The sequence below is a fragment of the Salmo salar genome, chromosome ssa21 (assembly GCF_905237065.1).
Source record: "Salmo salar chromosome ssa21, Ssal_v3.1, whole genome shotgun sequence".
NCBI classification, from domain to species: Eukaryota; Metazoa; Chordata; class Actinopteri; order Salmoniformes; family Salmonidae; genus Salmo; species Salmo salar.
Genome location: NC_059462.1, coordinates 27,920,900 through 27,946,968, shown reverse-complemented (window position 1 = coordinate 27,946,968; position 26,069 = coordinate 27,920,900). Strand labels below are relative to the sequence as shown.

Genomic DNA, 26,069 nt, shown 5'->3' with positions numbered 1-26,069 from the left:
CTTCAAAGAACTCCTTTTAATGGTTCCATGACGAACCTTTTGAAGAACCTTTTGGGGTTAATTTTTGAACTACCCCTCTCCCCTAGTATTATTGTTATTGTTATTACTAATAATAATAATATGCAAAACGATAACCCAATATTGTAGTTGTCAGTGTTTATTATGATTTTAGTGGCAAGGCAGTATTCAAAAATCCAAATATGGATTCACAGACTTCACCCTCCCTCCACCTCTGATGAATATAACATGAAACCTGTTTGATCACCATGCACTGCAAAATAATTCTGGCTATGGATACAGAGAACATCAACACATTTTAACATCCACATGCCAGAGGATAAACCCATTGAACTTGAGGCTCTGCTGGGAGTTATAGTAATTATACAGATGATTAACAAAACATGCACTCGACAGAATTCATACCTTGGTTTTTGTAGGTAATGTGAATGAAAAAAAAAAAACTATTTTGATAATGGTTTTCATACACATACCTTGTCCATAATATAGAGGCCTATGGGATATTCATTGAAGAGGTAAGGGAGGAGGATGGTAAATGTGATCTGCATAACATAACGTACCAATGCCAATAGACATACCTTTGTATGCCTAATCATCTGTATACCGGCAGGCACAGATACAAAAGTGAGCAGTTCAGTCATCTGCTCCCAATACAGCTAGCCTTCAAGATATTCTTATAGTCTACACATTCTTAGCTATTTGTTGATTGATATCCATTGACTTGTGTCCATTTTCTGTTTTAGAAAGATTTGAACAAATTTGAAAAGATAAATGGTATCATCATAAAACAATATGAATTTAGATCGTACAAGGGACAAACCTTACCTTAAATTGAGATCTTTACATTTCTCAGTTAAGTGCCTGCACCTGCTGTCCTTTCAAATTCAAATCCAAATGTTTCAGTTGGGCAGTAAGGTTCCTGCAAGAACCCCCAACAGCTAAGGAGGTTCCTCGATGAACCCCACCTCCTATGGGGTTCTTAGAAGAACCCTTTGGGGGCAGTTTTCAGTGCCAAGAACCCTAAGGTTCTTCTAAGAACTTTGAGGATCTTAGAAGAACCCTTGTTGAACCCCTCATTTTTAGAGTGTAGTATTTTACTGGGTAACTTTCACTTTTGCTTGAGTCATTTTCTATTAAGGTATCTTTACTTTTACTCAAGTATGACAATTGGGTACTTTTCCCACCACTGGTAAGAATCGTATGATTCTAACGAAGCAGACTCAGTTGGTGTCATGTTTATCTGCTACCCTGTTCCCTGCTGACTGTTTAAGCTAAGCACACACTGAAAGATATCTGTGCATTGCGGTTCTGCATGTTCAATCCGAAATCTGCAGTGGCCATACAGCATTTACTGTGATATGGCCTCTGCAGAAGTCAGTGCATTCATACTTCTTGCGCTTCGCGGAACACGAACACGATGGTGTTCTCCATTTTGCTCTACAACCCCCACACGTGTCACAGGACTTGTTTGAAGGTAACCTATACAAACAAATGGAAGTATGGAAGTAGTTTTGTGGCAACAAAAATAAGGGGTTAAATATGTGCCCAAAAAAGCTAAAATATTTATCCTAGATATAGGACAGACACTTCAAAACCTTATTACTTAGGATTTATTTTTTGACTGTCTTTTTTGCCATTTATGAATGTGTTAATCAATGCGTTTCTATGGGCTATAGTAGTAAAGGCCAAATGAAATATTTTATTAAATATATATCTATATTTGTTTAATTGTATACCTAAAGGAGTCCTAAAATTCAACAACTTAGACTTTTAGAGGTTAAAAGATAGAGTTTGGGAGCAGCAAAACAGTGAGCGGACATCCACTTTTTATCTATGTATTGTACATTATTTCAGCCAGCTCCTGTTGATTTTTTTCTGAAGCCAGAAGCAGGCTAGTATCAGCTACATTTATGCCTTTACTAGACTATGGGGATATTTGATATATGAATGCTTCCGCTAAGTAATTGAGATCAATTGACACCGTTTACCATGGCGCATTGAGATTTTATTTAAACTGCAAAACTCTTACGCACCACTGCACTTTATATACCAGGGTTGGCTGGCCTTCTCTAGTAGGCTCAGTCACTGGTATACTTTTATTTACAAAGCCATTTTGGGTTTACTACCATTTTATTTGGGCATTGTTATTGTTCAGAAATGTGGTGGGTACTCTCTTCGTTCTTGCTAACTGTTCCAAATGTCCGAACTGAATTTGGTAAAAGGGCTTTTATGTACTCTGCGCCATCGGCTTGGAACGCCTTACAAAATACTTTTAAACTGGAAGAACTTGTCCCAATTTCTGTTTTTAAATCACTGTTGAAGGAATTTGAGGCTGATTCCCTGACCTGTCAATGTTTTTAATTTGCTGTTTTATGACTTTGTTATACTCTTGTGAATTCTATGGTTTTAACTAGATTACTTGTAGTTTTTCATGTTGTCTGTCTGTAATTGTGTAATGACTTGGTGCTGCCTATCTTGGCCAGGACGCTCTTGAAAAAAAGAGATTTAAAATCTCAATGAGCCCTTCCTGGTTAAATAAAGGTCAAATAAAAATAAAATAAAAGTGTTGGATGTGCATAAAACCCCCTCCATGTAGGCTACATGTCCATATGCCGATCATGGAATGAGAGGTGAGCCAAGTGCATTAGCCAAGTATCCTCATCACCGTTTCCAAAGAGCACCTCTTGTAGGCAGCAGGTAGTTGGCAGGCAGCATATTGGTTAGAGAGGTGAGCCAGCATAAAGTTCAAATCCCGAATCAGACGTAAAAAAAAAAATCTGTTGGGAAGTGAGCTGGCAACAAGAGGGTTGCTGGTATCAAATCCTAGATGCTATTGCCTGCCGTTGTGCCCTTGAGCAAGGCATTTAACCGCACACAACAACAGTTTGCCCAGTGTGGCAGCCCCCGCACCTCTCCAAAAAAACTTGAATGTGTCATTTGGAGGGGTTAAAAGTGGAAGTCAAATGTTTGTTGGACCTTGTGTGCAATTGACCAATACAGTGATCATAATCGGAATCTTGTCTGGTAACCAAAGACGCGCTCCTCCAAACATATTCAAATTATTCAGTCCTAGGCTAAACTATATGGCTTATTGAGAAGGTGCCTCACACATACAATTTATGGGAGCCTAATATTTTTTATTTGAGGAGGTGAGACACATGCAGTATTAAGCCATGAAATGTGTTGATTGGCCCGTGAGTTGCCAGGCCTTCGCCACACCTACAATTTTATTTATTCATCGATCTCAGCCCTTTCATGCCACCGGCAGCTATTGAGCTCCTAATTCCTAAAAAAATACTGATACTCCCTTGAACCTATAGCACTACCGCCAACGGTAAGATTTACCATTGTGTCAAAACAAAGCCCTCTGTCTCAGTGACAGAAGGATGAGTTTGTAATGGGCTGTATTGATTTTTATTTTCTACCTATGTCTCTGTTTCCCTCCACCTCCCCAAGTTGTATACCAGGGGTGATTAAGGAGAGAGGTTTCTCCTCTCCTCTCCTGGTACAAACAGCAGGATGACAGAAGTAAATGTGGTCAGGGAGTTATGGCTGTTCCCTGCACAGCCACTGAGCAAACAGGAAAGTAATTGGCTTCGATTAGGCTGAAGCCGGTGTAACATATTTCATTAGGGAGACAGAAAAAAAGAACGAGGGAGAGTGAGAGAGAGGAGAGGCAGAGTGTATTTTAGTTGTGTCTTCCCTCTCCATTACCTGATTGTGGTGTGCATGTAGGCACAGACATAAATACACGCACGCACACATAAACACCACAAACCCAAACACACACACCCTAGTTAGGCTCAACTTATTAATGAGAATGTGTTTATTTGCAGGTGCCTCCAAACACATTCTGAGCCAACACTGAGGTTCTTCCAAGTTAGAGCTGATACAGCATCAGGGTAATGTGAGAGAGAAAGTTTGTGTGCATGTGTGTGAAGATATTTTTGTTATTGCATATTGTCATCTTTTAGGACATGTGTTGTGTAATAGGAGTGGGTGGATGGATTCCAACTTCCGCAGCACCACATAAGCTCACTGAAGTTACTTTCACCGTCGTCAGAGAAAGTAGGTGGAATACTTCCTCTTAAAACCTCAGTGTGTGATATCAGGGGCACACAGCTGTTCTGATGAAACAGAGAGAGACCTCCTCCTGGAGTTCTTCCTAACATTCCTATTGGGTTTTCAGTATCAGGTAAAGTTATACGTCTTTAGCCAGGAACAGGAGTGTAGGGAAGAACAGGTCTGAAGACAGTGGAGCAGAATGCCTCAAGATGAAAACATAATATTCAATATATGTAAATCTGAGTAAATATTAGCACTTCAATCCACATACTCGTACACTCGTGGGCAATAACCTTCAATCTGGATAACAAGAAAAAACAAATTATAAGGCCAGAGAATTTTTTCGACCAATATTACCAACACAGTCAACACCAAAACATGTCAGAGAGTAAGCATGGAGAACCAATTCCCAAAAGAAAACCAGACTCCTCGACTGACACTGACGATTTATGCTTTTCACCACCTGGAATGGTAAGTGTGGAAACCGACTTGCTAAAGTCGCTAAATAATAAATTGTGAATACTTGAACTAGTCAGTAACGATATAAAGGAGTTGAAGGCGAGCCTCGAGATGAGTGACAAAAACAAAAAAGCTGCGACAATGGAGAAAGAAACAAACAAGCTAAAAGGTACAGTCAATACTATTGAAATGGACGTTAAAGAAGTTAAAAAAGAGAACATGTTTCTGAGCGAAGCCTTACTTGAAATACAGACTAGATCTATGTGAGAAAATCGGGTACTTACTGGTATTATAGAGAATCAGGGTGAAGATCCAGAGTGTGGTGAAGAGATTTCCTGGTTAAAGCGCTACAGATACTGGCCAAAAAAATCAGGCTCGAAGGTGTACATCGTTTCAGACAGAACGGATATCGATACGAACGCCCAACCGTTGCCATATTTGCATTTTTTAAGGATAAAATAATGGTTAAAAGCCTGGGCAAAAGACTCGCTGGCACGAAAATAGGCATGGATGATCAGTTCCCGAAGGAAATAGCGGAACCCACTCTTCAAAGTGAATAGACTAAAAGGGAAACATGTACCTCTTGTAGTAACCAAACTGTACATTGATAACCAACTGTTCTGAGACACTAAGTCTACTCCATGGCCATTCTAAATAATACAAAGTTCCCATAGAGGAGACAAATAATGGCACACCCAATACTATCAATGGAAGGGATTTTAATAGAAAACAGGAAAACAATAAAATACAACAATTGATGAAGAAATAAACTACAGATACACTATACCATTCAAGATAGGCAATGTTATAAAATAATTAGTATTCAACTTTCTATTTACATAATTTATACAGTGCATTTGGAAAGTATTCAGACCCCTTGACTTTTTCCACATTTTTTTCCCCTCATCAATCTAGACACACCCATAGTTAGAAAGCAAAAATGTATTAAAATTAAAAAACAGAAATATTACATTAACATAAGTATTCAGACCCTTTCCTCAATACTTTGTTTTTATTCTTTTTTATTTGACCTTTATTTAACTAGGCAAGTCAGTTAAGACCAAATTCTTATTTACAATGATGTCCTAGGAACACTGGGTTAACTGCCTTGTTCAGGGGCAGAACAACAGATTTTTACCTTGTCAGCTCAGGAATTCAATCTAGCAATCTTCTGGTTACTAGTCCAACACTCTAACCACTAGGCTACCTGTGGTCACCTTGAGTCTTGTGTATGACGCTACAGGCTTGGTACATCTGTATTTGGGGTGTTTCTCCCATTCTTCTCTGCAGATCCTCTCAAGCTCTGTCAGGTTGGATGGGGAGATTCCCTGCACAGCTATTTTCAGGTCTCTCCAGAGATGTTCGATCGGGTTCAATTCCGGGCTCTGGCTGTGCCACTCAAAGACATTCAGAGACTTGTCCCGAAGCCACTACTGCGTTGTCTTGGCTGTGTCGTTAGGGTGGTTGTCCTGTTGGAAGGTGAACCTTCGCCCCAGTCTAAGGTGCTGAGCACTCTGGAGCAGGTTTTCATCAAGGATTTCTCTGTACTTTGCTTCATTCATTTTTTCCCACGATCCTAACTAGTCCCTGCCGCTGAAAAACATCCCCACAGCATGATGCTGCCACCACCGTGTTTCACCATAGGGATGATGCCAGGTTTCCTCCAGACATGATGCTTGGCATTCAGGCCAAAGAGTTCAATCTTGGTTTCATCATACCAGAGAATCTTGTTTCTCATGGACTGAGTCGTATAGGTGCCTTTTGGAAAACTCCAATCAGGCTGTCATTTGCCTTTTACTGAGGAGTGGCTTCCGTCTGGACACTTTACCATAAAGGCCTGATTGGTTAAGTGCTGCAGAGATGGTTGTCCTTCTGGAACGGTGTTCTTGGGGACCTTCAATGCTGCAGAAATGGTTTTGCACTCTTCCCCAGATCTGTGCCTCGACACAGTCCTGTCTCGGAGCTATGCGGACAATTCCTTTGACCTCATGGCTTGGTTTTTGTTCTGACATGCACTGTCAACTGTGGGACCTTATATGTGACCGAATGCTTTGATTTGGCCTGTAGCAAAATTTGAAATGGTGTTTTTTACATTGGATAAATGTCGAGACTCAGAGCTAGAAAATGGTATATCATACACTGCAGTTGATGAACAATAGGAAAGTAATTCTGCTTTGAAAGTTGATAAACTTGTAACCCCACCTTTGAGAAAATGACCATTGAATGTTTTGGTATACCTATTGGAGAGCTCATCTTTGTCTACACCTATTTAACATCAGTCACACCCTCTTAAGCCTTAGCCACACCCATCTCTTTAAGGATTCATGTGAGGCCATGTGGTAAACAAAATTGTCTAGATATACCATATATACTGAATATTTTTACTTATTAGATGATGCTTACCCGACACACTTGTCTAAATTGATGGGTCATTTGACGGAAATGCTATAACCACCCCCCAGCCACATCTAGCTAAGTGGATGGCTCACTATTGTCTAGACATGTACACATGTTTATGAAATACAATAGATGGCCGTGTTCACCCCCAGACACACCTGGCTATCTTGATGGGTCATGTAATAATCCGACCGAAGTGGAGTCTTTTGATTAGACGTAGCTAGCTAGCTACTGTAGCTAGCTAAACAATGAACTGGCATAATCCCAAATCATACTAATACCAATACAAACATTGTCATAGTTGTAGTATGAATCTGCAGGTAGCTAAAGCTAACAAACTAGGTTCAAAGTTAGCTAGCTAGCATTAGTCTATAACTAACAATGCAAATCATTTTCTGATTAGAATAATATTACTTCACAGATCATAGACGTAACGTTAGTTAGCGAGCCAGCATGCAAACATTTTCTAACTAACGAACAGTACGCTTTACCTTGCAATGAAAACACCTTTATGACAAAATTAGGAATGCATATTTGAAAATGTAGCTAGACTCTTACCCGATGAACACTTCACGGCCGACTGGAACGATTTAACTCTGTTATGGTTGCCGCTACATCTTGTTTGGCCAGCACTGCGTCAAGTGGCACATATTGCACTTTTACTTTCTTCTCCAACACATTGTTTTGCATTATTTAAACCAAAGTGAGGAATAACCAGGAACTGGTGCACTTCACAAATAGATGGCATCATGAGGTAGGAAAATGATGTGTATATATTGAAGTAACATCTCAAGACATCAGCCAGGAACTTAAAGCTTAGTTGCAAATGGGTCTTCCAAATGAACAATGACCCCAAGCATACTTCCAAAGTTGTGGTAAAAATGGCTTAAGGACCACAAAGTCAAGGTATTGGAGTGGCCATCACTAAGCCCTGACCTCAATCCTATAGAACATTTGTGGGCAGAACTGAAAAAGCATGTGCGAGCAAGGAGGCCTACAAACCTGACTCAGCTACACCAGCTCTGTCAGGAGGAATGGGCCAAAATTCACCCAACTTATTGTGGGATGCTTGTGGAAGGCTACCCGAAACGTTTGACCCAAGTTAATCAATTTAACAGCAATTCTACCAAATACTATATCTGTTTTAAAATTGTATTTATTTTATTTCACCTTTATTTAACCAGGAAGGCTAGTTGAGAACAATTTCTCATTTACAACTGCGACCTGGCAAAGATAAAGCAAAGCAGTTCAACACATACAACAACACAGAGTTACACATGTAATAAACAAACATACAGTCAATAATACAGTAGAAAAAGTATATATACAGTGTGTGCAAATGAGGTAAGATAAGGGAGGTAAGGCCATAAATAGGCCATGGTGGCGAAGTAATTACAATATACCAATTAAATACTGGAGTGATAGATGTGCAGAAGATGAATGTGCAAGTAGAGATACTGGGGTGCAAAGGAGCAAGATAAATAAATACAGTATGGGGATGAGGTAGTTGGATGGGCTATTAACAGATAGGCTATGTACAGGTGCAGTGATCTGTGAGCTGCTCTGACAGCCGGTGCTTAAAGCTAGTGAGAGAGATATGAGTCTCCAGCTTCAATGATTTTTGCAGTTCGTTCCAGTCATTGGCAGCAGAGAACTGGAAGGAAAGGCGGCCAAAGGAGTAATTGGCTTTGGGGGTGACCAGTGAGATATACCTGCTGGAGCGCATGCTACAGGTGGGTGCTGCTATGGTGATCAGTGAGCTGAGATAAGGCGAGGCTTTACCTAGCAAAGGCTTGTAGATGACCTGGAGCCAGTGGGTTTGGCGATGAGTTTGAAGCGAGGGCCAGCCAACGAGAGCATACAGGTCGCAGTGGTGGGTAGTATACGGGACTTTGCTGACAAAACGGATTGTAATGTGATAGACTGCATCCAATTTGTTGAGTAGAGTGTTGGAGGGTATTTTGTAAATTATATCACTGAAGTCGAGGATCGGTAGGATGGTCAGTTTTACGAGGGTATGTTTGGCAGCATGAGTGAAGGATGCTTTGTTGCGAAATAGGAAGCTGATTCTAGATTTAATTTTGGATTGGAGATGCTTAATGTGAGTCTGGAAGGAGAGTTTACAGTCTAGCCAGACAGACAACATACTAATTGATTGTATGTAAACTTCTGACCCACTGGGAATGTGATGAAGGAAATTAAAGCTGAAATAAATCATTCTTTCTACTATTATTCTGAGATTTCACATTCTTAAAATATAGTGTTGATCCTAACTGACTTAAGACAGCGCATTTTTACTAGGATTAAATGTCAGGAATTGTGAAAAACTGAGTTTAAATGTATTTGGCTAAGGTGTATGTAAACTTCCGACTTCAATTGTATATATATATATATATTTAAAACATTATTTTTAGAAAGAGTGTTTATAAACAGTATAATCTTTGAAAATGATATCAGAAATACCACTGGTGGAGTTATGTCACACATGCAGCTAACAAAAATATGTGGAAATGTCTGCTCTATCCAAAATTACAACCAACTAATTGCAGCAGGGGGAGAAAGTAAGGAACTTGTCTGTCCACCCTGCATTAAATACCAACATAGGTTGAAGAAAAATTATGAGAAATAAAAAAGAATACGAGTTTCATTGAAGGACCAACAATTTGACAGTTGTGCCATACAGATTGCAAAATAGTTGGGAAAAGATTTTCAACGTACCCATTCCATGGCATATGGTATATGAACTGAGACACACAACGACGCCGGATTCACAACATAGAGTTTTTCTATTTAAATTATTATACAAAATTCTTGCAACCAATAGAATAATATATGTATGGGGAATACAACCATCCGAGCTCTGCAGATTTTGCTGTGAAGAGACAGAATCATTAGATCCTTTGTTTTGTACTGTCCATATGTAGCTTGTTTTTGCTCGTGGGTTCAGGAAAGGCTGAAGAATTGCAACATTTACCTTCTGTTCACTCTGCAAATAGCACTGCTGGGTGATCTAAAAAGGCATAATCAATTGATCAATAATATAATAATACTCAATGTTTATATTTGATTTACAATCTATAGAAACTATGAGAATAGAAAGGTTCAGAACTTTTGTGAAACATCACAGCACAGTTGAATATGGCAAATAGAAATCAAAACTGGATAGTGTTCAGAGATAGATGGGAGGGGTTGAGGGGATATGAAGGGTGAAAAATATAAAATAAAAAAATAACTAATGTAAAAAAAAATGATGTCCGTAAAATATCTGTAGGTTTAGAACTTTTGTGAAACATCACAGCACAGTTGAAAAATATATGGCAAATAGCTGAAGGATGGGACAACAACAAACAAAAGATAACTCATGTAAAATATACTGTGTCCGTAAATATATATTGTACTGTATGGATAAGCTGGAAGTAGACCATTAATCTATAAGCAATATGAAAGATGACCCCCACTCCCCCCAAAAAAGTATTTAAACAGGGCACAGATATCAGAACTGCCTTGAGATAAACAGATCGATGCAGCTCAGATTGAGTAAACCAGCACCAGCAGAGAGAACAATTCACTGTTACATTTCAGGTGGATGATAAGCTGGGAGGTCTCAAAGAGAGCGAGAGAGAGCCAGTGATAGACATGGAAAGAGACGGGTAGAAGTTGTGAGAATGAGAGAGAGAGGGAGAGAGAGAGAGAGAGAGAGAGAGAGAGACCACAATAATGGGTGAGTGGGACAAAGAGAGAGAGACAGAGAGAAAGACAGAGAGAGAGAGAGAGAGAGAGCTAAAGAAATACAGCAATAAAGAAGGAGAGGAAAGACCTGTGATATAATAGCATGCAGAGAATAAGAGCTAGAGTGTACTGTATGTGTGAAAGGGAATCAGAGTGAGCAGCAGAGACAGTTTGTTGATTGGGGTGCAGTCTTGCATAAGAGTAAATCCCATCCCTATCTACAATACCAGTGTGTCAGCTCACTAGCACCACAACCAACAAATGCACACATGCCACGTTTACGCAAACACGCACACACAAGCACACACCCACCCACACACATGAACAAACACGCAGGCCTGAGGCTGTCAGGCCCGGAGGGTGAGTGTTTGTAGTTGAACGTACAGAGCAACTCTTATTCCTTGGGCATGGTTGCCTTGGAGCGTGCTCAGATGGTCTGTGTGTCAGCGGGGGATGGGTGGGGTGGCAGGCTGAGATTTGAGTGACAGGCAGAGAAACGGGACTTCAACAGGATATGACCTGCTGGAGCCCAAAATACCCTGGGGCTGCTGTCGCTGCATCTTCTAAAACATGACCAACCAAACACCTCTCTCTCTCTCTCTCTCTCTCTCTCTCTCTCTCTCTCTCTCTCTCTCTCTCTCTCTCTCTCTCTCTCTCTCTCTCTCTTTCTCTTCTAAACCTGAGCTGCATTTCATTTCAAACAGTTGCCCCCTCACCTTTAATCTATTCCCTCCCTCATTGACTCCCCTTCAGTGGTCTGATAATTTTGCAGGTGAAAGCAACATGGTGGAACAGACTGGAGGTGTTTTATACAGACAGAGGAAGATGGGGCACTAACAGGATATGACCCACTGGGGATCCTAATCCTCAGAGCTCATGCTGGCTCTCCTATAACCTGACCACCCAAATACTACGAGGAGAGAACATGGACTCTTTGCCAGAGTCAGTGGAGGGGAGACGTCAATTCAACTTAATTTCATTAAAATGATGTGGAAACAACATTGATTCAACCAGTGTGTGCCCAGTGGGTAGGTAGCCCAGTGGATAGGATGTCTGAATGGAACAGAAAGGTAGAGAAAGCATTGGTACAGTAGGTAGGACATTTGTTTGAAAAAGGAGGTTGCGTAAACTATACATAGATATGTAAGTATGTTATAGTCACATTAATATTTGAGTTGTGCTGACCTAGATCTGATCTGGCCCACAGTGAGTTTGTGTCAGAGACATACATGATAACATACTCTGTGACATTCAAATAGTGTTTTACTGTACACTATCAGCACTTCTCTCCAATTAACATTCCTTATCCCTTTTAATTAATCATTAAGGGAAACATTCTTCTCTTCACAATTACTTTCTCATCACTAACCGACCCAGTTGGAAATGTAATTGTGAATTCATTGCGTGCATTAGGCCATGGTCTGCAAGTGAATGGTGTCTCATGGAGAAAAAGTATAAGTTGCTTTCCAAACCAGAAGAAGTACCTTTAAGGTAGTCAATAAGGACTGGAATTATCTCTCTTTTTCATTTACCCTCCTTCCTCTTACACACACACACACACACACACACACACACACACACACACACACACACACACACACACACACACACACACATACACATACACATACACATACACATACACATACACACACATACACATACACACACACACTCCCTCCCACCAAAATCACTATGGTAGACCCAGAAGCCAGTTAGATGTAGAAATCAATAGAAACACAGTGAAACAGGGTGATTGTATTGAGCTGTATGTTCAACAGTGCTGATTAATCTGTTAAACTGGACCAGGGCTGTCCTCACTCACTTTCTCGCTCGATGGGCTTCTATAAAGAATTTACCTGACCTCCTCCAGGCTTGGCAGGGGGAAGAGTAGTGTTTTGTTGACATGATATAATAACCATGTATCTAACCATCTGTGGCTGATGAACACAACACACATACTGTGTTGGATTGTGACTGGTGGGATTTTATTGCTTCAATCAGGTTTTGAATCTAACATGTTATTTTATCTCCACCATTGTTTGTCACCCCCCACTCTCTCATGCTCCCCCCTCTTTCTTTTACACCACCACCCCTCTATCTCTCTCTTTCTTATCCTCCTCTCTCCTCCATCTCCTCCTCTCTCCAGAGGTGGACTCGCTGCGTATCCTGCTCTACTCGGTAATCTTCCTCCTCAGTGTGTTTGGCAACCTGCTAATCATTGTGGTCCTGACGGTCAACAAGCGCATGAGGACGGTCACCAACTCCTTCCTGCTGTCCCTGGCGGTCAGCGACCTGATGATGGCCATCTTCTGCATGCCCTTCACCCTCATCCCCAACCTCCTGGAGGACTTCATCTTCGGGCCCGCCATGTGCAAGATAGTGGCTTACCTCATGGGTAAGAATGGTGGACGGGAAATGTTGAGGGCGGCTGTGGGAGATATTGAGGCTGGAGAAAATATTGACTTATTGAGAGAGAGAGAGGAGGTATGGGAAGAGAGAGTGATGGAGGTATGGTAAGAGAACAACAAGAGTGACAGAGACAGGATGGATATCTGTCTAACTTTCTGTCCCACTCGTTCAGTGCCTTGCTCAAACTCTCTCTGTTATGCTCTAAGTATAAATCCAAAACCTAGGTCTACTCCCCTCATCAACCAGAGACTTCTCCAAACATATGACCACGAACTGTAGCCCGGTTAGCATGAAAAAGGAATGTGAAAGAAAGAAAGCAACGGTACTGTATGCATGGGTCTCTGGTTTTCAGGGAATTGTGGGTCTCATGAATGATTTTCAAGCTTCCCTACACTTTAGAATGAATGCCTATACTCAGCGAACAATAGAAGCTTGAGAAGGTCGAGGTAGAGGGTAGAGTAGAACAGTGATGTTAGAAAAGACCATTGGCACTCAGTGGCATTGAAGGAATTACTAGAAAGAGAATCATCACTAGGATGCATTGAGAGAGAAAGTGGGTCAAGGGTAGGCTCTGGGAATCTGCTGTTGGCTGATCATCACTGTGCTCACAGGACCCCACACAGACCTGCACACAGACATACATAGCAAATTACACATGGATGCACACACAAGCATTCAGGCTCACAGGCATGCATGCACGCACACACACACACAGACTTGTACAACTAACCTTGTGGACACACACAATTCAATCCCATTCAAAATTCTATTTTCCCTAACCGAAACCCTAACTTGTGCCCTTACCCTAACCCTAACCTTAATCCTAAACCTTACCCTAGCTCCTAACCCTAACCCTAATTCTAACCCTAACACTAATTCTAACCTTAACCCTAAACCCCCTAGAAAAATAGCATTTGACCTTGTGGGGACTAACAAAATGTCCCAAGTTGGTAATTTTTTTAAACACGTCCACACACACACACACACACACACACACACACACACACACACACACACACACACACACACTCACACACACACACACACACACACACACACACACACACACACACACACACACACACACACACACACACACACACTCACAATCACAATCCCATGTCATGTTTATGTTCCAGCTAGCAGGAGGATATGGATTTATTTCCCTTCTCAATGTGATTTCCTCAAACACCAGATAGCAATCTCCCTCAGGCCATCTCTATCTAGCCAACGTCTCCCACTCATGTTTTACTAACACATCCACACGACCTTAAAAACACATCTTCACTTAGAAGTCCACAGTGCATACTAATCTCTGATTCATGAGCTGCAGTTAGGGTCACATTTAATCTGATCCCTGATGGTTTGAAAAGTTTGAACCTTTCAAGACTTAAACTTATCTAAGCCTTCAGAAACTTCACTTAAGAGATAACATTTAAAATAATCTAAACTATTTTTAATTTATTTTAATTTGTATTAATTTTTAGCATTTTTTTGTTTGTTTTAAAATGTTATATATATATATATATATATATATATATATATATATATATATATATATATTGTTTTTTTAAGGGGTTTTTAAGGGGTTGATCAGCATTAATATTGCGGATAGATTGTTGCTTCCATCAATGTAATTGTCTGCATCATTTCCAATCCCCCATATATTTCTTGGGTAAATATATATATCCATGTACATACATACATACATACATACCCATATATATATAGTTGAAGTCGGAAGTCTACATACACCTTAGCCAAATACTTTTAAACTCAGATTTTTACAATTCTTGACATTTAATCCTAGTAAAAATTCCCAAATCATTTTATCTACTATTATTCTGACATTTCACATTCTTAAAATAAAGTGGTGATCCTAACTGACCTAAGACAGGGAATTTTTACTAGGATTATATGTCAGAAATTGTAAAAAACTGAGTTTAAAAGTATTTGGCTAAACTTCCGACTTCAACTGTATATAATCTAAACTTTTTTGTTTGTTATCTAGTTTCTTTTCCTTTATTTTCCAACAGGTGTTTCCGTGAGTATCTCCACCTTCAGCCTGGTTGCCATAGCAATCGAGCGCTACAGCGCCATCTGCAACCCACTAAAGTCACGGGCGTGGCAGACCCGTTCCCATGCCTACCGGGTGATCACTGCCACCTGGCTGCTGTCCTTCATGATCATGAGTCCCTACCCAGTCTTCAGCCACCTGGTCCATGTCCCCCTGAAGGACAACATCACCATCGCACGCATGTGTCGCCATATCTGGCCCCACAGGGAGGTGGAGCAGACCTGGTGAGTGTGTGTGTGTGTGTGTGTGTGTGTGTGTGTGTGTGTGTGTGTGTGTGTGTGTGTGTGTGTGTGTGTGTGTGTGTGTGTGTGTGTGTGTGTGTGTGTGTGTGTGTGTGTGTGTGTGTGTGTGTGTGGATGGGTACATACTCATACTCATCTTACTTTTTGCTTACTACTGTTTTCCTGATACTTAATTTTATGGGGTTTGGATGGAACTGTATTTACAAAGAAAGGAAAATCTGCCTACACTTATGAATTGATGATACAGAAATATTGTGTTTGTATACACAGTAGAACATAAACCGATCACTAAAATGCTCTCAACAGAAAAATAATTTAAACTTGTTCTCCAGCAGACCATTTCCCACCAGAGAAGCCATTAATCTGTCATTATAGTAGAAGTGCATCCCAGGTCACCAGGTGCATTGTGGATGACTGTAGGGCTCCTCTGGGGGAGGAATTAGACACAGCCTGTGTACAAGACGTACTGCTGCTCTCTCATTATTATTTTATATTGGTAGCCTACTGCCATAACCCCTTATTGGTGGAGTGGAGTGGAGTCCTGTGAGAAAAAGACACTTGAGGCTTTCCAGTCTACAGAAAAGAACAGCTATAGTCCAGTGGAGGCTCCTCAGTGGAGGAAGGGGAGGACCATCCTCCTCAGTGAATTTCATAAAAATAAAAATAGTGAAACATTTCAAAAGTTATCCTTTTTACATAAAACTATACAAAAAAATATTCACGTCACCAAATAATTGATTAAAACACACTGTTTTGCAATGAAGGTCTACGGTAGCCTCAGCAGCACTCTGTAGGGTAGCACCATGGTGTAGCCAGAGGACAGCTAGCTTCCTTCCTCCTCTGGGTACATTGACTTCAATACAAAATCTAGAAGGCTCATGGTTCTCACCCCATTCCATAGACGTACACAGTAATTCTGCCAACTTCCGGAGGACATCCTCCAACCTATCAGAGCTCTTCCAGCATGAACTGACATGTTGTCCACCCAATCAAAGGATCATAGAATGAATCTAATAATGAAAGCATACGCTACAGCTAGCTAGCACTGCAGTGCATAAGCTGTGGTGAGTAGTAGACTCAAAGGGAGAGAAAGACAATAGTTGAACAGTTTTGAACAAATTAATTTATAAAAAAATGAATGAGGAGCGAGAGAGAGAGAACTAATGTTAACTAACTCACTTTTGTACATCGCGCTGGTCTGTATAATTGACCTTATTTTAAAGGCCAAAAACGTAATACTTCCAGATCAACTGTAATATCAATACCATTGTAAAGCACAATTTCTCCCCTTTCCAACAAAATCAATGACGAGCCGTCATGATGCCCATCTCTGCATGATTCAAGAAGGCAATGAGCTCCGTCGGGTCTTTTTAAAAATGGTGGGTGGGGAAGCGAACTCTATTGCGTGATAGTGAAAGGGAGAGATATTCTGTGTGGGGAAAAGGCTTTTTTCACCCGATCTATCCAACTTATCACCTTATCACCTCTAAAATGTAAATAAAACACTATAAAGAGTTTATATAATGAGTCATTACATACCTATTTGAAGGTTTGTGTCGAATTTGAATCTGTTTTTTAGGGCGGTGCTAAAGTTATCTTCAGAAGTAAACAGCGGCTGTCACAGCTTTTTGAGAGTCATGATGGCTTGCAGTGATGACGCAAAAAATGACTAGGTATCCCCCTTACCCTGTCCTTGTCCCTTTCTTATTGTTAAACGGTGAGAGAAGCACTACACCTTGTGGAGAGAGGCTGTAAGACACAGAATTAGCTTTATGCGTGCTGTACGTTACGTCATGACACGTCACAATTTAACGTACAGCGTTGGAGTGGTCAGTTTTTTTCAACTTTTCTCCAATACTATTGAGCCATTACCATGTCAATCAACGCTTGAATAGAAACGTAGTTCACACCCCAGATTTTGATGTCCCATTAGTTTTCATTGCAGCCTTTCTACGGAAGGGGGTTAGTCACCGTTAGCTATATGTTGTCCTTTTTTTCTCTTTCACTTTCACTTACTTAGCTAGCAAATGCAGCTAGCCAGTTTTGCCAACTCAAACACCCAGCTCAAACAGATGGATGCTATGTTAGCTAGCTGGCTATGACTATCCAACACTGGAACTCTTCCAGGTAAGCTTTTGGTTTGACTAAATTATTGCCTGCCTGTGTAACTGCTAAACTGCTTACTGACTGTACACTGTACTGCATGATTGTAGCGGGTTTACTAATGCATTAGTTCTATTAGCTATGTTGACTATGACGTTACTTTAGCCAATTTGGTGACAACAATGTTGGCTGTCTGTAGCGGTTATGATTTGAAGGCTTGATTTTGAATTTCTTTTTTTTTGCCTGGTCACAGACAGCTAATGTGTTGTGCATTGAAGTCCACAGGTGAAGGGAAAGGTGAGAGGAGGAGAGCACGTAGATGTGAGAAGGAATACAACAGGCTGTTTCTGTGGCTATGAAAGTGAACTATTTGCTTGTGATCATGGGTGTATTCATTCCGTAGATTCTGTAGAAAAACATTTCTTAAATGGAAGCAAACGTAACGAAACAGGAAAAAAAATACCTGCATTTTTTCTATAGAATTTCTCATTTGCAACTGTTGGACTAATGATTACAGCCTAGATCAGCTAGACGCAGGCAAGAGTGTGCAAGGCAGTATAGAATGTGTCACTGTCTGTCCATCTGTCACCTCAATGTCTGTCACCTCAAATCTTGCTCTCGACCTGTGTGCACCTATGCTGTAAACTTTCATTCCTAGACTAGGTTCTAGTAACCTCATGATGGGTATAGGGAAAAATTGAGTATCATTGATGTTACATTGAACTAGGTGAATGGAATATGAATAACAGTCATCCAATATGCTATAATAGAAATAAGGCCATGCTCATAAAAAAAAATGTACATCCTCCTTCATCTTAAACGGCACGACTGCCATTGCTATAGTCAGTAAGAGAGCCTTGAGAGAGAAGCACACCTCAACAGTTTTGTTTTGTTTTATTTGGGTCTTTCCCTCCAAAGCAGGCTCAGGGGTAGCCTAGTGTCTCACGGTTTATGCATCGCCCTCCAGTATCTCCACCAGTACAACCTCCGCTCTCGGCCTCGCTAACCTCATAACCTCTCAACCCCTTACTCTCTTTCACTCTAATTCTTCTTCTCCCTCTTCTTCATAGCCCTCTTTCTATTGCCTCCTCATCCCTTTCCATCTGTTTGTCTGTCCATCTGTCTCTCTTTACCTCTCTCTCTCTCTCTCTCTCCCTCCCCTCAACCCTTCATCCCTCATCCCCGCTCTCTGAGGAACTCTGACATAAATCAACCGTACATGTAAATGTTAACTTGTTAAGTGTGTTCTGTCTTCCACTGTGTGTTAACGTCCAGTGCTGTCATTCCCAGGGCTCTCTGGGGTTCCTCTCCAATCTCTCAGTTGTCAGACATCAATTTCAAATCGCTATTGAGATCAAATGCACAAAACGTTCTCTTTATCTTTTCTTCCACTCAGGGTTTAACATTTACATTACATTTTAGTCATTTAGCAGACACTCTTATCCAGAGCGACTTACAGTAGTGAATGCATACATTTCATAAAAATTGTGAGTTACAAAGGCTAGAACACTACGAACCAAAAATAAGAAAATGTATTTCAATGGAAAATGCATGCAAATCAAATTATTCTAAACTGCTACCGGCTCTCTTATGATTGAGGAATATAATTATAATGGCCGTGGTAACTCTTCAAAGGAAAACCCACATTTTTTTCAATGAGCTATTAAGGCTATCATTCATGTGACTTTCCCCAGAGTGATAGGTTAATTCTAACAATTCCCATTCTCAATTCACCACATCAATGTTTCTAGAAAGATGTAGCCTTGGTTTTGGCACTATTACTTGTATTCTGAAATTGTATTTAGTCACTAGTATTGATTGTACCCATTTAAGGCTTTTATTGTGAAGCACTTAATTATTTCCAGAAGCCACCTGCTTGTGTCAGAGTCAAGGAGAAGGAGCTTTGATGTCGATGTGATTCTTGGCTGTTCTTGTGGCGGAGAACTAATACAAGACAAAATACTTTATCTGTTGTAACCTGTGAGTTATTTTATTCTAAGTCCCACGTGTCCTCTGGAGAAGATAGAGTATAATATATAGAATATTCACAATCAAGACATTACACTTCCAAATGTATTTAGAGTTCCTCTTTCCACATATTTTGTCCTTCGTGATAACAACTGGTTGGAATGGATAGTATAAAAAACAACATCGTGGTGTCTTCTATAGTGTTAGGGTAGTAAACAATATTCCCTGTAATTCTTTTCAGCACTGAACAAATTTCAGATCTACTGAGCATAAACTCGAACATTGTGAAAATTCTGTGCAACTTCTGGCATGCGTTTATTGTGAACACTGAGGCTGTACCTGCTTTAAGTTACAGTTATAACAGTGGCGAAGTAGGCTACTGTGGCTATTTGATCACAATGTAGGCCTATCAGAGTAAAATATCTTGCATAGTTAGATTTGCATACTAAGTCTTGCACAGTTCGTTTTGTTTTGGTAGGTTGCATTGAAAGTGGCTAATATTGGCAATTCCCACAGTAGAGGGAAACGTTGATAGTCTTAACTAAAGGGGAAAACTAGAAAGTTGAGTGGAGTTCAATCTCGTGCTTCTCAGCGCGGGCTGATATTTCTTCTGCATGGCAGTCCAAGGGGAGCTGCAAGCCCGCACACTCGCACAGCTTAGAGGAAACATTGGTAGTAACCATTATGTCATGTCTCCACCGGTTGAATCCCAGCAAAGATATTCAAGAACTTCCTCTGCCTAACCTCTTTCTGGAAGTCTTCTGTGAGCGAGCCTTCTTCTTTATGCATCTATCATGGGCTCCCGAGTGGCACAGTGGTCTAAGGCATTGCATCTTACTGCTAGAGGCATCACTACAGACCCTGGTTCAATTCCAAGCTGTATCAGAACCGGCCGTGATTGGGAGTCCCATAGGGCAGTGCACAATTGGCCCAGCGTCATCCAGGTTAGGGTTTGGCCGGGTAGGGCGTCATTGTAAATAATAATTTGCTCTTTACTGACTTGCCTAGTTAAATAAAAAATAAAATATCAGTACTCCTTGTGGAAGCTGGCCTCAGGCACAGATATAGGATCAGCTTATCCTCCAAAAGTCCTAACCTTAATCATTAGAGGGGTAAGGTACAACTGACTTGTTAATCCCAGTTCCTGTGTGTGTCCCAGGAACATGATGTTGCTGCTTACGCTCTTTGTTGTTCCGGGTGTGGTGATGATCGTAGCCTATGGACTCATCTCCAGAGAGCTGTACCGGGGAATCCAGTTTGAGCTGGGTCAGAAGACATCATCCCCCGGTGAGTCCTTCATTACTGTTATTTATTTATTCACACATGTACTCACTTCTTTCAGCAGCTGGGTTAGTGAGAAGACATTAGAATGTGGAATTGGCATGAACAACAAATGTTAGAATTTTAGTACTGAACATATTGTGTATCTTCTAGTTTCTGCCCATTAGCGCTTCCCAGATGTTTTAATTATGATTCAGATTATCTTGGATTTGAGTGCACTCTCTCTCTCTCTCTCTCTCTCTCTCTCTCTCTCTCTCTCTCTCTCTCTCTCTCTCTCTCTCTCTCTCTGGTTTATCAGCATGATAAGCCTAATTATGCTCATACAGAATAAACATTTTATTAGCAGTACAATCATGGTAATGTGTTGCAGGTTTGAGCAAAATACTCTTTAGTCAGTATGAAAGGGCTCAATTCAGATTTACAAAATCAAATCTTTTTTTAAGCCTTTTGATTTAAGCACTTCTTAGAAGTTGGTATTCAGACTTACTATAAGGGCTCCATGGCACGCACTGAATTAATTGAATTCAACTGCTGAAAACTCTCCCACTTTCTGGCCAACTGATTTTCTCATGGAGTTTTCATTCAACAGGGTTTTCAGTACATTTACTTATCTAAAGCCATTCCTTTAAATATGGTGTTCCATTAACTAGAAAGACAAACTAGAATATATATTGAGAAAACGGGTTCAGAATAGGGATCAATAAAAGAAAACCATCTAAATACATGAAAATTTGTCTCCTTTTCAGTACCAATTGGTAGATACTCTGATCTTGTATATTATTTAGGGTTAGGAAAGTATTTATGAATAATAAAAAAATGATTTAGAGAGCCTTTGCACAGAAAATATATTGATGAACATAATATATATCCTGAAAGTAGCCATATTCAATTGTTTATTTCCATGAAATATTGGAAAGTGATTAAAGTGTACAATAGTGGTTGACCAGTATTCTTATATATCTACCTTAATAATCCTCACTAACCATAGAACTGTGATGACAACTGTTCAGTCGTAGTGAACCATATACCAGGCTCCAGGTTTAAACTGCTACGTGTGGTCTACGTTCCAAAATGATTCAAAAAGGTTACATGTTCCAAATGATTGCACAACGTGTAATCCGTTAGCCTAATATCATGCACTATTGTTAGCAATCCTCAGGAACAACCACACAAATGTGAGGAAAGAAAGGTAAACTAACGATGTAATAGAATGGTGCAAAATGTAAGGAAACTAACACTAAAGTGACAGTTATTAATGTATGTTGGTTTAACTGATGGTGGCTACTGATAGTGGCTAGTATTTAACATAATACAAAATGTAAAAAATACAGTGAAAAGTCTGGGAATATAATTATATTATATAATTAAAATATTCTAGAAATCATAAATCAACTCGGTAGGTTGGCATTATACTGTAATTTGCACATGGCTACAGAAGCCTATAGCTTGGGTTTCCACATTTCATATCTGCAAGTTATAAGGCCAGCATTTCATAAACTTCACTGTGGAAAAGGTGATATGATGATGTACTTCAGTTTGCACCATGTAACTGGTTTCACATTTGTCTCTAGCGATCATAAGATAAAATAGATTAAAACAATTGTCATTTACAATCCCCTTATCCAAATGGCTTACTCATTTACCTAACTCTTATCAATAGCTACTATCAATTTGTAAATTACAGTGCATGGAGAATGGTGTTATTTTTATCGTAAAGAAAAGAAAAGTAGATGTTGTTCCACTTGGAATCAACAGGCTGCTTGACCTTACTCATCGTTTCATCGTGGGCAAAGGTGCTGGAATTATTAGGGAATTAAGTCAAGGTCAAAATATGGCGTATCTATAGACGCACCTCTGCCACACCTTAACTTCTTTGATCTAGTGGGTGAATAGCATGCTATTCTCGTACCTGTACAAGATCAGAATACGCATAGAGGGAAAGGTGCATTAAAAGGAAATTTTGTTCCATTTAAGCATGTTTAACTCGGGTCGTAATCGGCTCCTAAGTGAAATAGCTAGGATGATCAAATATGTAGAGTGTATTTGCTGCTGATGCTTCATTAGAGGATGAAACTGGCTGATGGCAGTATGCCTCGCCTTCACCATCTGTCTGTCCAATATGAGAGAGTGAGGGACAAGGGGGGTTGTGATATAGAGAAAGAGAGAATGTGAAGGCACATTAGCCCTCAGATGTAAGATGACGCAGGTTTTTTGGTGATTCATCGCCGTGTCAATTAAGGTGAGCGACTGTTTTTAAGAGGCATGATTCACAGAAATAATTTCCACTGGGATATTTAAATTGTGCCAATTATCAGACATGGAAGAGAAGAAACCTGGTCCAGGTGGAAAGTACAGTTAAGCAGGGGATGTGTATGTGTGTGGCTCGTTTTGCCTCAATTCAGATGTATGGGGTGTTAAATGGATCATAGACTTTTGTGAACTTCTGAAATGATTAGTTACGGAACGGAATTGATCTGACCCCTCACCACGGTTTTGGACCTCTACTTGACCTCTTCTTTGCTCGTCCCTTACACAGGTCTAAAGAATGGCCTGACCGGCACCGTGTCTTGCGGCAGCGACGACGGCGATGGTTGCTACGTCCAGGTCTCCAAGCGTCCACACTCCATGGAGATGTCCACTCTGACATCATCTACAGCGAGCACATCCAAAGTGGAGCATGCCCGTAGCAACACCTCAGAGGCCAAGCTCCTAGCCAAGAAGCGTGTGATCCGGATGCTGGTGGTGATCGTGGCTCTGTTCTTTCTGTGCTGGATGCCACTCTACTGCGCCAACACCTGGAAGGCTTTCCATCCAGCCTCTGCCCGCCGTGCCCTCTCTGGTGCCCCCATCTCCTTCATCCACCTTCTGTCCTACACCTCGGCCTGCGTTAACCCCATCATCTACTGCTTCATGAACACTCGCTTCCGCCAGTCGCTGCTTGCCACCTTCGCCTGCTGCTGTCGCCCGCCCTGCCGACACCAAGGGCTGCGGGATGGAGAGGAGGACGCAATGGCTTTGGGGGTGTCCATGTCCAAGTTTAGTTACACCACAGTCAGCACTATGGGGCGTGCTGAGGGAGGGACCACTGACTGACTGGGGGACAGGGGAGACAAGAGAGATATGTTGTTATGTGATCGGTTTAGTCATTTCTATAGAGGAAATCATTAACCTGTGGTCAGTAAGTATGGGGGAGATTAGATTTGGGCAGTATCCAGATTTTCATACCTTCCTACCATTCCTGTATCATACCGGGGTACAGATTATTACCGACATTGCACACAAGGGGCGCTAGTTATTTTCAAAAGCAAAAAAACAACACCAACAAAACATTTAAACAATTCTTATTTTTTTACTCATGAAACAAATTTGGGCAGCAGGGATCTTGATCCAGGAGGGGATTGAGTTATTTAACTTATAGGCAGTGGCGTAGCATTTAGATATTTACGGTATTCGAAATCATACCGTCGGAATTTCAAAATACACAGTCTAGAGGGAAATCAACACAAGACCATGACTGTAATGCTAATGTCAAGACCAATTGGCTCAGAGATGTATTATCTAGTTAAACTAACCTACCCTATGTCAATGGGTAGATCAAACCTGTAGTCCATTAAAAAGGGAAAATACTCATGATCCATGGAGAATGCATACCCAACATACCCAAAGGAAAAGGACAATTATACATTGTTTAATAGTTGCAAAACAAAAGAAAATAATGGAAATATAATAGCACTCTTTTTCATTAGTATTTGTCCCAAGTGATGGAAAACAATGTTTCATTCAATGGTATATTTAGCCTATGTAGTTATTTCGTTATCATCTGGGACTCATTAAAACAGGATAGGATGGGAACTAATATTAGGGTGGAATAAAAGGGTTATGTGTTGGTAGGGGGGTGTATTCCTGAATGATAAGCTATGGGGTTGCAGTGCAGTAGCTTGAGGAACAGTATTAGTAATACCATTTGCAAAGCTTCTACTTATTTTCACATTGCTTTGGGTTTTTACAATGCTGATTATGTGCTTATTATTAGTGTTGTCAATGTCCTGATGATGAGAAACTCTGTTGTGGACTATAAGTGCGTGCCTGTAAATGCTGATCTTTCTTCGAGCATCATCTGTTTGCTGTGCTGTGGACTATGTATTTCATGACGGACATTGTAAATACGGTGTTGCTACATCATGGTCTTAGCCAGACTGGATTGGATGTGGATTGGAGGCCAGAGTCAACTGCGACCAAACCAACCCAACCTTACCGAAGACAGCAGCGATAATGAAAGTAAGTAATGTGGGGTATTAGGGAGGTACTGTTACTGTATATTTAGGCAGTCTGGATCCAGCTCATTTGTAATCATGGTAGACTGCCTTTGTCTCTTTTAGAGGTGCATCCTTACTTTTTCAAAAACAGCTTGTTCTCTGCAGAAAACTGATGACACAGCAACTTGTGTTGCATATCAATGACCTGTTGTGTACAGTGTATGTGCTCTGTTGCCATCTAAAGCGCCATGGTGTTCATGTATCCACTGCACTGTTGGTGTTTGTGTTGCTGCTAACAGGGTGTGTAAAGTTACTCAGCTGAGCAGGGGAAAGGTTCTGCAGACATTACTGATTGGCTTCAGCGTCATCTAAACTGTCAAAAATGTCCTGTAATTCATACAGTAAAATACTGGCAGCACAGAAGCCTGTAGATTTACAGGACCTTTACTAAAATACCAATTTACAGCATATTACTCGAACACCTGACTACAGCAACATGCTGTATTTCTAGAATCTACAGTGTATTTCTGGAAGCATAGTGGTTAGTAACCTGTTGCAGATATACAGTGCAGGCAGCTAGTACCAACGATGGGCAGTATTTCTGTAACATGTATTTGATATAGGTATTTCAATACCTATTTTGTAATTTGTATTTCACTGGCCTGAAGTACAATTCATGTATTTTCTAACAGTTTAATTAGTTGCCCGCTTAACTACAACAACATTCTCGGTAAAGGTAACATCATCTTTTTACTTGCTATGACTGTGTATATGTGACAATAAAACATATACATTGAGTGTACAAAACATTAATATTGAGTTGCACCCCCTTTTGCCCTAGGAACAGATTCAATTCGTCGGGCATGGACTCTACAAGGTGTCAAAAGCATTCCACAGGGATGCAGGCCAATGTTGACTCCAATGTTTCCCACAGTTGTGCCAAGTTGGCTGGATGTCCTTTGGGTGGTGAACCATTCTTGATACACATGGGAAACTGTTGAGCGTGAAAAAACGAGCCGCATTGCAGTTCTTGACACACTCACACCGGTGCACCTGACACCT

At 40.6% G+C, this 26,069-nt stretch overlaps 1 protein-coding gene across 1 annotated transcript in view; it reads left to right on the top strand.

Annotated features, from left to right (window-relative positions):
* LOC106582126 (cholecystokinin receptor) overlaps positions 1-25,820 on the top strand; it is a 34,631-nt gene extending 8,811 nt beyond the window's left edge. Inside the window, exons 2-5 of the mRNA XM_045704750.1 lie at positions 12,818-13,066; positions 15,117-15,381; positions 20,630-20,757; positions 23,288-25,820. Of these exons, the coding sequence (XP_045560706.1) occupies positions 12,818-13,066; positions 15,117-15,381; positions 20,630-20,757; positions 23,288-23,844 (1,199 nt within the window). The 3' untranslated portion in view covers positions 23,845-25,820. The remainder of the gene's footprint in view (positions 1-12,817; positions 13,067-15,116; positions 15,382-20,629; positions 20,758-23,287) is intronic.
* The last annotated feature ends 249 nt before the right edge of the window (positions 25,821-26,069 follow it).